Source organism: Papio anubis, chromosome 14, assembly GCF_008728515.1.
Source record: "Papio anubis isolate 15944 chromosome 14, Panubis1.0, whole genome shotgun sequence".
Taxonomy (NCBI): domain Eukaryota; kingdom Metazoa; phylum Chordata; class Mammalia; order Primates; family Cercopithecidae; genus Papio; species Papio anubis.
Window position 1 is genome coordinate 71736023 of NC_044989.1, and position 13467 is coordinate 71749489.

The 13467-nt window shown below is 40.1% G+C and overlaps 2 protein-coding genes across 12 annotated transcripts in view; both read left to right on the top strand.

Annotated features, from left to right (window-relative positions):
• ZNF638 (zinc finger protein 638) overlaps positions 1-13467 on the top strand; it is a 151953-nt gene that overhangs the window by 110077 nt on the left and 28409 nt on the right. For 10 of the 11 annotated variants that reach the window (XM_021924935.2, XM_021924937.2, XM_003908798.3 and 7 more), the window contains exons 11-15: positions 8983-9033; positions 11572-11643; positions 12419-12505; positions 12973-13041; positions 13420-13460. In XM_021924935.2, the coding sequence (XP_021780627.1) occupies positions 8983-9033; positions 11572-11643; positions 12419-12505; positions 12973-13041; positions 13420-13460 (320 nt within the window). The remainder of the gene's footprint in view (positions 1-8982; positions 9034-11571; positions 11644-12418; positions 12506-12972; positions 13042-13419; positions 13461-13467) is intronic. The other variant, XM_021924936.2, reaches the window with a different exon arrangement.
• On the top strand, positions 724-8598 carry LOC110741080. Its single transcript, XM_021924946.2, has 2 exons — positions 724-2359; positions 6193-8598. Exons 1-2 carry the CDS (start codon positions 1829-1831, stop codon positions 6592-6594), a joined length of 933 nt encoding a protein of 310 aa, XP_021780638.1. The 5' UTR covers positions 724-1828; the 3' UTR covers positions 6595-8598.

The following is a 13467-nucleotide window of genomic DNA, read 5'->3' on the forward strand; positions in this document are numbered from 1 at the left end:
TTTTTTTTTCTGTTGCCCAGGCTGGAGTTCAGTTGTGGAATCTCAGTTCACTGCAGTCTCTACCTCCCAGGTTCAAGTGCTTCTTCTACCTTATCCTCCTGAGTAGCTGGTATTATAGGCCAGAACCACCTCGTCCAGCTAAACCTTTTTTTCTTTATACACTAAGTATAAAGAATAATAGCGATAAAACATTTTAAATTACATAAGCTGATTCTAAGTTTAAGAAATTAACATAAAAGAATAGGCAGGACAGTTCTTTAAAGAAAACAATGAAAACAGACTAACCACAATGAATATTAAAATATATTACAAAGTTCAAAGATTTAGAATCGTTTCACATAGTTATGTAGACAAAAAGTAGGACAGAAGAGAATCCAGAGATATTTCCCAAAACATACAGACCATCAGTAAATTTGTATGATATTTCATATTAGTTGAGAAACAATCAATTATTCATTAGCTACTTTTTTTTTTTTTTACTTTTGATTAAAGTAAAAGCACTCTGCTTGGTGCAGTGGCTCCCGCCTGTAATCCCAGCACTTTGGGAGGCCAAGGTGGCTGGATCACTTGAGGCCAGGAGTTTGAGACCGGCCTGGCCAACGTGGTAAAATCCCATCTCTACTAAAACAAAAATTAGCTGGGTGTGGTGGTGCTCTTCTGTAGACCCAGGTACCCAGGAGGCTGAGGCAGGAGAATCGCTTGAACCTGGGAGGCGGAGGTTGTAATGAGCTGAGATCATGCCACTCAGCCTGGGCAACAGAGCGAGACTCTATCTCAAAAAAAAAAAAAAAGTAAAAGCACTTACATCAAACTGCAGTTGGATCAAAGATTTACTATGATACATAAGATGATAACAGTGTGGAGAATATTTTTGTAAAATTTAGGTTGAGAAGTTCTTCTCAGGAAGACATTTGACTACATAAAATGTATTAGTGCATCAGTATTTTGAGTGACTTTTAAAAAAATTGTTAACCTATGTGTTAATTTTCTTAATATATAAGGAACTCTAATAAAAAATAAGAAAAAAGCCTCAACTCAAAAGATAAACTGGAAAATAGTATGATTAGGCAGATTATAGAGAAAGAAGTGGAGATGACTTTTAAACATAAGAAGATGGATACATCTACACTTACAATTAAAGAAAAAAAAATTCTACCAGTTTCCATTTAACATTGGGAAGGTTGATCATTTCAGTTAACCATGTTAGGCTTTTGAAGGAGATTGGTCAGGGTGGGGGGAAAAGTTATAAGGAGACACAAACCTTGGAAGTCCTGGGAGGTTTTGCAAAGCTTCAGGAGAGAATAAAGGCTGAAGGCAGCTGAATTCTCTTACCCTGAGGCTACGGGCAAATAGTAAGGAATTTAGGTAAGTTTATTTACTTTTGCCGACCTTCGATCATCCGACCTTTGATCCTCCGACCTTTGATCATCTGACCTTTCATCATCTGCATGCAGGACTGCTCCCTACAGCGGGGGCAGCAGTTACCCACAGATTGTGTTGGCTCCAGGCCTTCATCATTAAATCTGTACTGAATAAATACAAGCAGCTCCAGCTTATTGGGGCTGCATTCTCTCTTCGGAGTCTCTAAGGCCGAGCAGTTTCCTAGCCGCGCTCACGCAAAATACCTGTGTCTGCGTACTTTTTTCATCCGTCGCTCGGCCAGAGTCAGCGGATCAGACTCAGCAGCTGGTGCCCCTCGTGAGGAACGTTGCAAGGGATCACAGCGGAACCCCCGAAAATGAAGGCGAAGAGATTGTGCAGTCAGTAAGTCATTGGTGCCCGCTCGGGATATCCAAGTTCAGGGAAATTCTCAAGCTGGAGTTTCATCATGAGACAACAGCTATCCGCACAACAGAAACAGTATATAAAAGTATTGAAACAACTGCTTAAAGATAGCGGAGCCTCAATTTCACAGGCTCAGTTAAGGGACCTAATGCAAACTGTTGTTTCCCATAATCTATGGTTCCCAGCAGAAGGAACGCTGGACCTAGAACTCTGGGAACAAGTGGGGAAAAACCTTAAACAGTATCATACACAAGGGCAACGGATCCCAGTAATGTCTTTAACCGTATGGACCTTAGTTAGGGCTGCTTTGGCCCCGCTGTACGCAGAAGAGCCCAAGAAGGGAAGGGAGGAGGAACCATCACCTACCTTAGTGCCACCGCCTCCTCCCTCATCACTGCCATTACTGGGTAAAGATACTAAAGAGGAAATGGAGGTTTTCCCTGAGCCCCCTCCCCCAATAAATTGGAAAAAAGACAAGGGATACACTACAGCTATGGGACCCTGTCTTAGGCAGGTGGCATTAGAAGGGGAGCTCTTAACCTGTCCGGAAATGCAAGATCACCAAGGCGATCAGGTATGTGAACCCATTTCTTTTGACACTTATAAAGATAAGAGAAAGCATTCGCGCAAACACAGCTGTTAGTCCATTTACGAAAGGATTAACTGAAGCCGTAGCAGACAACTTCTGTTTGGCCCCATGGGACTGGTCAGTGCTAACTAAAACAACTTTAGAGCCCAGTCAGTCCCTCTCTGGAAGGCAGAGTATGATGAGTTGTGTGAACAACAAGCCAACCAGAATCAATTGGCCAGGCAAGACATAACAGCTGCTGTGCTTCAGGGGAGGGGTTCCTATGCCAGTGTACAACAACAATTAAGTTTTGTTCCCTAAGCCTATGCACAAGTGTCTGTGTGTGCTCTCAGGGCTTGGAACCGACTTTCTGAAAGCGGAGTTCAACAGGGATCTTTTATAAATGTTCGACAAGGGCCTTAGGAGCCATTTGTTGAATTTATCAATTGGTTAACCCAGGCAATTAAGAGACAAATTAGTCAGCCCAGGGTGCTGATATCTTATTGTTGCAGTTGGTTTATGAAAATGTTAACGTCCACTGCCAGCAAGCAATGCAGACAGTCAGAGGAAAGGCAGCTACGGTCAGGGAACTTACATGAGCATGTCAACTGATGGGGACTGAAACACACAAAGCCAAAATATTGGCTATGGCAATAAAGCCTCCTAAAGTGAAAAGGGAGAAAAACCCAAATTGTTTTCTATGTGGAGAGCCAGGTCATATGAAGAGGTAACTCAGGAAAAGAACCCCCTTCTGTATGCCCCCGATGTAGAAAGGAGAAACATTGGGCAAATCAATGCAAGTCCAAATTTGAGAAGATGGCAACCCCATAAGTAATCAGGAAACTTCATGAGGGGCCAGCCCCAGGCCCTGCTCCAAACTTGGGCAGTGCCAGCAGCTTTCCTTGGTCAATTGGAAAGCCCACAGTCCACTCTTTCAGAACAGCCACCTCTGGGAGCACAGGATTGAACTTTTACTCTGCCCCAACGAATTAGTGCTAAAAGAAGGAGAAGACCCTAAAAGGGTTGCAGCAGGGATCTGGGGCCCACTGCCTCCAGAACGGTGGGATTGGTCCTAGGATGATCAAGCCTATCCAGTAAAGGAATCAGTGTGCTCACGAGAGTGATTGATAGTGATTTTCAAGGTGAGATATTAGTTATGATGGAATGTAAAGGTCAGTCTGCATATTCTTCCTCCTAAATCTAAAATAGCTCAGTTACTACTCTTACCATACTGGGTCCCCAGCGCCCAGGGAAAGGGTAAGGGAAGTTTGGAAGCACGGGAGCCATAGGAGTATATTGGAAAAAATTAATCACTGATCAGAGACCCATGATTACCTTAAAAATTGGAAATAAGAATTTTACTGGCCTACTGGATACAGGGGCAAATATTTCGATTATTAGTGATCAAAACTGGCCAGAAACTTGGCCTTGGGTCACTCAGAAACAAAAATTGTCGGCATCGGGGAAGTGCACACAGCCAAGCAGAGCAAGTGCCCCCTAACATTGCGATTTGGAGGGAAAAAACAGTTACAAAACTCTAATCATGACCGTCCCTGTTAACCTTGGGGATGGGACCTCTTAGCCCAGTGGGAGCTGCAAACCCCTTTCTAATAATGACCACTGTTGTTATTCCTCCCCTACCCCTGACGTGGCTGTCTCAAGATCCAATTTGGGTAAAACAGTGGCCTTTAAAGGGAGAGTAATTACAGTGAGCCCACAAATTAGTTGAGCAATTAAAAGCCAGCCATATAGAACCATCAAACAGCCCTTAGAATTTGCCCATTTTCATCATTCCCAAAAGGTCTGGCAAATGGAGACTTGCATGACTTACGGGCTGTCAGTGCTAATTTGCAACCTATGGGGCCTCTTCAACAGAGACTCCCTTCCCCTGTGGCAATTCTTCAAGATTGGCCTATAGTCGATACTGACTTAGAAGACTGCTTTTATACATTCCTGTTAAAGAACAGGGCAGAGAATAATTTACATTTACCATACTAGCTATCAGTAACGAAAGGGCAGCTCACCAATTTCATTGGAAAATACTCCTCAAGGAATGCTGAGCAGTCCTACCATGTGTCAGCATCATGTAAATCAGGCTTTGCTCCCCAGTAGAAAAAAATTTCTTAATAATTAAGATTATTCATTTTGTGGATGGTATTTTACTAGCAGACCCAACAGCCAGTACTTTTAAATTTATATGCCTCTGTTGTAAACTTAAGTTTATATACCTCTGTTGTTAAGAGGTTAATCGTAGCACCTGAAAAAGTACAGATGTCCTCACCTTGGAAATATCTTGGATACATACTAACTTCCTGGTCAGTAAGACCTCAGAAGGTTAAATTAAATACTAGCAATTTACATACCTTAAATGATTATCAGAAATTACTGGGTGATATTAACTGGCATCCTCCTACCTTAGGCATAACTACTGATAAATTACAGAACCTGTTTTCTGTCCTAAAAGGCAATGCTGTCCTAGACTCACTCGGCATTTAACCCCTGCAGCAAAAAGGGAAATTGAGGAAATAGACCAAGTTATTTCTCAGAGGCATCTAGATCGCATAGATCCATGATATTCAGTTCAGTTGTTTGTTTTTCCTGCTAAACACTCCTCTACAGGATTAATAGGACAGATGGCCGCAGGGCTGCGCTTCCTAGAATGTGTGTTTTGCTCACATATTGGGACTAAAACACTATCTCACTATATCCAGCTAGTTAGTAAAGTCATCTATATGGGCCGCAGACGATGCAGTCTGTTGCTAGGTTATGACCCTGATGTCATAAGAATTTTCTTGAGTAAAAATTCGAAGCAGTCTTGCCTCAGCGCTCAGGGAGCTGAGGTTGGAGCCCTAATACTGGCCCTAGAAACCTATTCCTCTCAGCCCATTAACATTGTTAGTGACTCTGTTTATTTGTTGCAAAACCTTGAGATGGCGCTCATAAAGTCTGCTCTCGAGCCCACCCTGAGTGCACCTTTTCTTGGACTTCAGCAATTGCTGGATCAACATACACAGTCAATTTTATCACACATATTCCAGCCCACAGCTCACTGCCTTTCCCACTGGCTTATGGCAGTGATCAAGCAGACCTGCAGGTTATGACGTCACTGCTTGACCAAGCCACCCAGTCGAATCGATTTTTCCACCAAAATTAGAGAAACTTAATTGCAGCTTACCCCAAGACTAGCTAAACAAATTGTCCTGCAATACCCAGATAGCCAGCTCACAGGCACGTCCCCTCCTTCAACAGGTATTAATCGTAGAGGACTAGAACCTAATCAGTTACAGCAACAGATGTTACACACGTCCCTAAATTTGGAAAACTAAGATATGTACATGTATCCGTTGATAACCAATTCCTACCTAATTAGCACACGCTCTTCCTGGAGAGTCCACCCGATATATCATTAAACACCTTTTAACTTTTGTGCTTATGGGGTGGCCCACAAAAATTAAAACTGATAATAATCTGGCTTATGCCAGCTCACATTTTCAACAATTTTGTCACACGTGGAGCATCCAACATTCCACAGGCATCCCGTATAACCCCCAAGGACAGGCCATAATAGAACATGCCCTCTCCACCCTTAAAAATATGCTCAGGAAACAAAAGGGGAAAATGAGTAAGGACCCTGCAACACTAGTAGCACAAGCGTTATTTACGCTTAATTTCTTCAATTTAAATGATAAATTTCAATCAGCTATAGAAAAGCACTTTGCTAAATCTTCTCAAGACAAAACCCACAGTATTATGGAAAGATGTAAATAGTAATGTATGGTATGTCCAAATGAATTGCTAACATGGGGAAGATGATATGCTTGTGTTCACACCCCCCTCAGGCCCTCTTTGGATTCCAGCATGATGCATCAGACCATACCATGGCGTGGCTAGGACCCAACACGGTACCAGAAGTGAAGGAAATGACCCCACAGGACCCGCAGCTCCAGACAACACAGCTTCCTCAGACAACACAAGCCCCGGACATTACCTGGGGGATGCTGAAGAAGACAACTTACAAGGCTGAGCAAATCCTGCTCCAGACACAGAAACCATTCACTCCAGATAATTTGTTCCTTGCTTTGCTCTCTGGTGTAAGTTGCAACTCACATAGGATCCTTTTTAGGCTCTCGCTTTCCCTGCAACCCGTACCTGCTACACTCTGTTGGGCTCATCTCTTAGATCCGCCTTTCTTATGCCCTGTTACCTGGGCAGACACCCCCTTCCAGCCTCTAATAATGTAACTGCTTGGCTAGGAGGGATTGACTCACCCCTAGTAGGGTCCCTTATTAGTGGCACACATTGGACTAAGGTGCCAGGTAACACTACATATCACTCCACTGTCCTCCCACTGTGTGTAAGTTTTAAAAGTTCTAACCCTTACTGTGTACCTGCCCAAACAAAATTATGGGTACGTCATGGGCAAAGGAAATGCCTTAACATTCTTGGTTGCCAGTAGCCTCAAACCGGGCAATGCAATCAGTGCCACTTTCCCCAGCATTCCTCCCTGTGCTAAAGAACAAAGCCGGGAAAGTAATGGATTCCACTTCGGCTGGGAGGTCTGTCATGGGGGACAAGCCCTTAGTCTGCAGTTAGGCAATTTAATATCTTAGACTGGAGCCCCTGACGGTTGTTTACAGGGCGAACATACTGATGTTTGCGTCCATTGTGATATCAATCATAGTTTCGTGGCCATGTCCATTCCTTTATGGGATTTGGGCCAAAGAGGGGATGGGATATCCCAGACCCCAGGTAGAGTCCATGCCACCCCAAGACACTTTATGGCATCTGGGACATCTTAGCACCACCCTTACCACCTGGTATGGGACATACCATAATTCCAGTAACAGTTATGCTATAACCTTTATACATAATCACACAGATCAGTGCCTGATTTGCACTACTCATCCATATGTTTTTCTTACGGGAACCAGTATTTCCATTACACCCCAAAACTCCATGTTTGTGACCTGAGTGCAAGGACAGGCTTGCTTCACCTCATGTATCACTAATTACAGTATATCTAATTTAAATATTACTAGTGTTATGGTATTAAGGAGGCAATCTGAGACATTCCTACCAGTCAGTTTGATACACTATTGGCAAGTTTCCTCTGCTTTTGCCACCTTAGAACATGCCATATCCCAGGTCAGACACAAAAGATTCATAGTTGCTCTTACAGCCTTTATAGTCTCAGCCGTAGTCATCCTACCAACTGCTAGTGTTGCTGTAGCATCTATTACTGAGTCAGTACAAACAGCTACTTTTGTAGATAACTTGACCAGAAATGTGTCTAATGAACTTATTCTACAACGGGGTATAAATCATAAGGTTCCTCCACATCTGCAAGCCCTCGAGACTGCCTTGGAACATGTAGGGGAGTGACAGATGGCGCTGGCATTCTGACAGCAATTAAACCGACTGGGAGCATAAGCATATCTCTGTCACCTCTCTACCATGGAGCCAGTCAATACATAGTTGGGATGAGGTGAAACACCTCTGGGTGACCTTACATGATAATTTAACAGCAGTCGTAAAGCAACTTAAATCTAGAATTGCTAAGTGCCATAGATCCACATGCCCAACAGACAGCCATATGGAAGGATGTGCAAGAACATCTCTCCTGGATAGACTCCCACTCCTTGATTAGAAAAAGATATCACTAATTATACTCATGTTTGTCTTACGTTATTTACCAATTCTAGGATGCAAAGCCGGAATACGAGCAGTAATCGCTACACCTGACAAACCTGTTGCTGCACACATCTGTACTCTTCAATCAACAATACTCTTCAATCAACAAAACCTGATGCAAAAAACAGAAAAAGGGGGAGATGCAGGAGAGCAGGAAATCAGTCAGGGTGATGGGAAAAGTTATAAGGAGAGACGCAAACCTTCTTGGAAGTCCGGGAGGTTTTGCAAAGCTTCAGGAGAGAATACAGGCTGAAGGCAGCTAAATTCTCTTACCCTGATGCTAAGGGCAAGAAGTAGGTAACAAAGGAGTGTAAAGGAATTTATCTAGACAAGTTTATTTACTTTTGCAGACGTTTAATCATCCTATCCGTGCGCGCAGGACTGCTCCCAAGGATGGGGGGAAGGGGCGACAAGTACCTACAGATTGTGTTGGCTCCAGGCCTTTGTCATTAAATCTGTACTGAATAAATACAAGCGGCTCCAGCTTATCAGGGCTGCATTCTGTCTTCGGTGTCTCTAAGGCCAAGCAGTCCCCTAGCCGCACTCATGCAAAATACCTGTGTCTGTGTACTTTTTTCATCCGTCGCTCAGCCTGAGTCTGTGGGTCAGACTTGGCAGGATTTTAACTTGATATATTGTGTGTGTTTGGAAATGGGGAATAATTCCTATGCTTATGTACTATTGATGGGAATATTAATTGGTTCAGCCTTTCTGGAGGTCAGTCTAATGTTAATCGTTAAAATTTAAATCTGTATGCCTTTTGACACATCAAGTTCATATCTAAGAATTTGCCCCCATAGTAATTCCATGGACATACAAAGATGAGTATAGGGATGTTTCTTGCAGGGTTCTTTCTAAATTATTGCTAGGTTGACTTAACTAAATCCAAATGATGTTATTTGTAATGTAGTACTTAAATGTTTTTCTTGTTATTTTAGCCAAAACTGGACAAGCCAAGGCATCTGTAGCCAAAGTAAACAAATCTGCAGGTATGTTTTTTAAATTAGGATTCTAGACTATTAAAACTTCAAAGTATTTTAAAATCGTATGGTAGTAGTCTTGGATTTCACATGACGTAGTCTGTATTGAATGCATGCTAATCTTTGAGATTTATAATCATCTAGCAGTTTTGAGAAATGATATGTACTAGATAATGCTCCTATAGTAATTATTGAAATAATTTAACTGCAGAAATTTCTCATGGTGAATATCACATATTTTCCTCTTTCTCTTTTATTGAGATCTCTCTTCCTTTCTTTTATACAATAGTTTAATAAATATGATCCCTTATGGTTTTTGTGAGCTATGGTGGGATTTTAGGTAATAATTAAGTTTTTTTCTCTTTTCCCTGGCATAATCCTTTCCAGTTTGTCTCCCATTTCTGCTAAACCCACATTAATTCAGGGTCATTTCTTTTAAGTGAATAGAGATCAGTGTATTAAATTATCTTTCAAGTTGGGCATGGTGGCTCACGCCTATAATCCCATCACTTTGGGAGGCCGAAGGGGATGGATCACCTGAAGTCAGGAGTTAAGAGTCCAGCCTGGCCAACAAGGTGAAATTCTGTCTCTACTGAAAATACAAAAAAATTAGCCAGGTGCCAGTGGTGCACACCTGTAATCTCAGCTACTAGGAAGGCTGGGGCAGGAGAATCGCTTGAACCTGGAACCTGGGAGGTGGAAGTTGCCGTGAGCCGAGATCTCACCACTGCACTCCAGCCTAGGGAGACTCTGTCTCAAATAAATAAACAAATAATCTTTCATATAATATTAAAAAGGAAAGGAAACAGCCTGGAACTGGCAAAAATCATTATTAGTGGCAGATCCAGAATTTTCATATAGTAGTTTCTTAGAAGCAGTAATTTGAGTGGGTCATGGGTGGCTAGGAAACTTGTCTTGAAGCTAGTGGGTCATGGGTGGCTGGGAAACTTGTCTTGAAGCTGCATTTATTTTGCTAACACTTTGCTGTTACTTTGATACCAAGTGTATGGAGTCACTGGGGATGTGGTAGACTGGGATTAAGCTGATGGCCACTCCTTTACTTGCTGGAAATTAATGCCGGCTATTTTTTATTTTTTCCTTAAGTCCCAGTACCCAGATAGAAGTTATAAAGTGAATTGACTTGTGATAATAACATAGGGATAGTGAAAGAAATATCTTAAGGGCTCACTGAGGCTCAGTTTACTGCAGTGTGGCAAAAGTCGTGAATGACTAAGAATTGACAAGCTAGGTGACAAGCTATAAGGATTTGTATTGTTCTTTTTGAGCAAAGATTATGGACTGTCTTGAATATAAAGGGTGGATTTGTAAATTGGTTCAGTTGATTTTTGTAGATGTCAGTGAATGTTTTTTGTATGATTTTTAAAAGTATGATTGTATTCTCATAAGGTTCCTGTTACGTAATTCTGGCAATCATCACCCTTATATATAGGGAAATATGTACACAAATCTGTTAGTGCCCCAAAGCTTCTCAATATAAGTTGGGGTTTAGTTTAGATCTGTTGATTTTTGATCTTGGGCTTTTTCCTCATCCATTCTTGCTAGTTGTTATGAATCCTAATTTCGAAGTTAAATCTTGTGTTGCTCTCTGAATGGAAAGTGTTTGGGCTCTGACAGTCTTCTACAACACTTTGATGATCCCATCTTTATAAACAGCACCATCTTGGAAAATAGGCCATAGTAATAGATAATGTAGGTACAAATAATGGTCAGAGCAATTTAAATAGTCCTGTACAGCTAGGAAACTGTAGGAATGAGTCAAAACAATCTTTATATGACCTCACCATGATATAAGTGTTCTTGAATGCTTTTTAATCAATTAGGAGCCATGGAAGCATGGGTTGGGAGGGTCTAGGTTTAACTGCTTTTGGAACTGCTAAAAGTATGGGATTGTTTTTATGTCCTTGGAATTAGTAATTTTGCTTCTAGTTGATCCACACGTTCAGAAATTTATTTAACTTGCATGAATGCTGTTTTAAGTACAGGTTGAGTATCCCTTATCCAAAATGGTTGGGAGCAGAAGTGTTTTAGATTTTGGATTTTTTTCAGATTTTGGAATGTTTGCATATATATAATGAAATACCTGGGGGATGGGAGCCAAGTCTAAACGTGAAATTCATTTATGTTTCATATACACCTTAGCCTGAAGGCAATTTTACACAGTGTTTTAAATAATATTGTGCATGAAACAAAGTTTTTTTTAAGTACTTATGTGGGAATTTCCCTCTTGTGTCATGTCAGCAGCACTCACGGTTTCAGGTTTTGGAACATTTCAGATTTTGGATTTTCAGATTAGGGATGTTTAACCTATACCCCAGTAGGGAGGTAGATTCTTATTTCAATGATTTCTTTTTTCTGAAGAAATTATCATCATTGCTAGATTTAGAAAACGGCCTATGTCCCAAAGATGATTTTATGTTTTGAATAAAATATAGTCTATTGTTCTTATATTTTTTTCTCTGTGAAGTTCTTTGGGGATTGTTGATACAGTTAAGTAAACCAGTTTTGACTGCAGCTTTTGTGATTTAGGGAAATCAGCAAGTTCTGTAAAATCTGTGGTAACGGTAGCTGCTAAAGGTAATAAAGCTTCAATCAAAACAGGTAAGACTATTGGGGAGGAGAGATTTTATTGTTTATTCTTTATTCACGTTTTAAATTCGTATAATAGTTGTTAGCATCTAATACTTGAATAGTTTAGTAGATATTTCCTTGATATTTAAAACCTGACCCATTTTGTTGGAATTTTGTCTTTGGCAAATAGGCAGATACATTTTTGTGCATGTAAACAATCACATAAATATGCAGCTATATAACTGTACATTTTTGACAGCTTTGTAATCACAGGTTGCTCTGTCGTTTCCCTCCATAAATGGTTTAAATCTTTGTTTCCCTCTTTTTTTTAGAGTTGTCAATTCATATTGCCATCTCCAGTTTGTACAATTTCTTAGATGCTTGTTACTTTTAAAAAGATTATGTTAGGAGAATTCATTTTTTTCCATAAAGAAATGGAATACTATTTAAAATAAATGTTGCACCTTGGAACTAGAGCAATCTTTTTAGTAGTATCTTTCCTAATAGACTAATTCTAAAGAATCTTTGCAGAAATTACACAGTATTATTTTTGTGTGTATGTGATTATGATGTTGGTCTGCCATGTGAAAGTTAAAGATGTGGCTTTTTTGAGGGCATCACCAAAAAGTTGTATCTTGACTTAATCTTATTGGGAAAGAGGTACTGAAAATAAATAGAAATAATGAATATTTAGAAAAGGGCTGCTTTTGTAATAAAGTCAAACTAATTTACTAATACATTAGTGTGAAACATGCTAAATGATTTAACAGACCTTTAGAATAATGGCTCACTGTACTTTTACAAGCAAAATCTGGTGGGAAGAAGTCTCTAGAAGCCAAAAAGACTGGGAATGTCAAAAACAAAGACTCTAACAAACCTGTGACCGTACCAGGTAAGCTTGAAATGTAGTCTTTCAGTGCTTTGTTTTGTTTTCTTTTTTTTCACTTTTTAAGTTCAGGGGTACATGTGCAGGTTTCTTACATAGGTAAACGTGTCATGGGGGTTTGTTGTACAGATTATTTTGTCACCCAGGTATTAAGCCCAGCACCATTAGTTATTTTTCCTGATCCTCTCCCTCCTCCCACCACCCACCTTCCAATAGGCCCCAGTGTGTGTGGTTTCCCTCTATGGGTCCATTTATTTTCTTTAGATCATCTTTAAGGTATATTTTGAAATTTTGCCTAAAAATTATCAAAGTGGGGATTGCTGTCTTTTGTTTTTCAAAGAGAGATGTTTGACTTAGGTCAGCCTAAGGAGACTTGAAATGTCAAAATAAACTAGCTTAAGTTGCTGTTTAGATTCATTAGTTTAATTATATTAGTGTTTTACTAGACTATTAAAGCAGACTATTTGATGCAGGAAACTCTGAAATAAAGACCAGTATTGAAGTCAAAGCCACTGAAGACTGTGCTAAAGAAGCTATTTGTGGTGGGTCAATAGAAATTTAATTTGTTCTTTTATGTTTAAAGGTAGAAGGAAAGTTAACATTTTTAGAAAAGAAATTCTTAATTTAGTATCTCCCCAACGCATTTACTTATTTTAATTACCAATGCCATACCTAAGTGAAATTAAGATTATTATGATTCATGTCTGTATCTCTTAATCTGAAATTTTGATCTGAAAAAGAATGAAATTTAAATGTATTTTTTAAAAGTCAGTGTCACTTTTGTAGTTATTTTGTTACATAGTTATTCTCTAGACTTTTGTATTATACGTTTTCATGTAGCTACTGTTTAATCTATTGTGGAATAAAGTGGGATCTTGATAAATATGTCTGCATCATTTTAAATTTTATTTTGTATTAAGATGCTGCTTTGGAGACCACAGAAAATGAACCAGTTAGCAAGGTCAGTT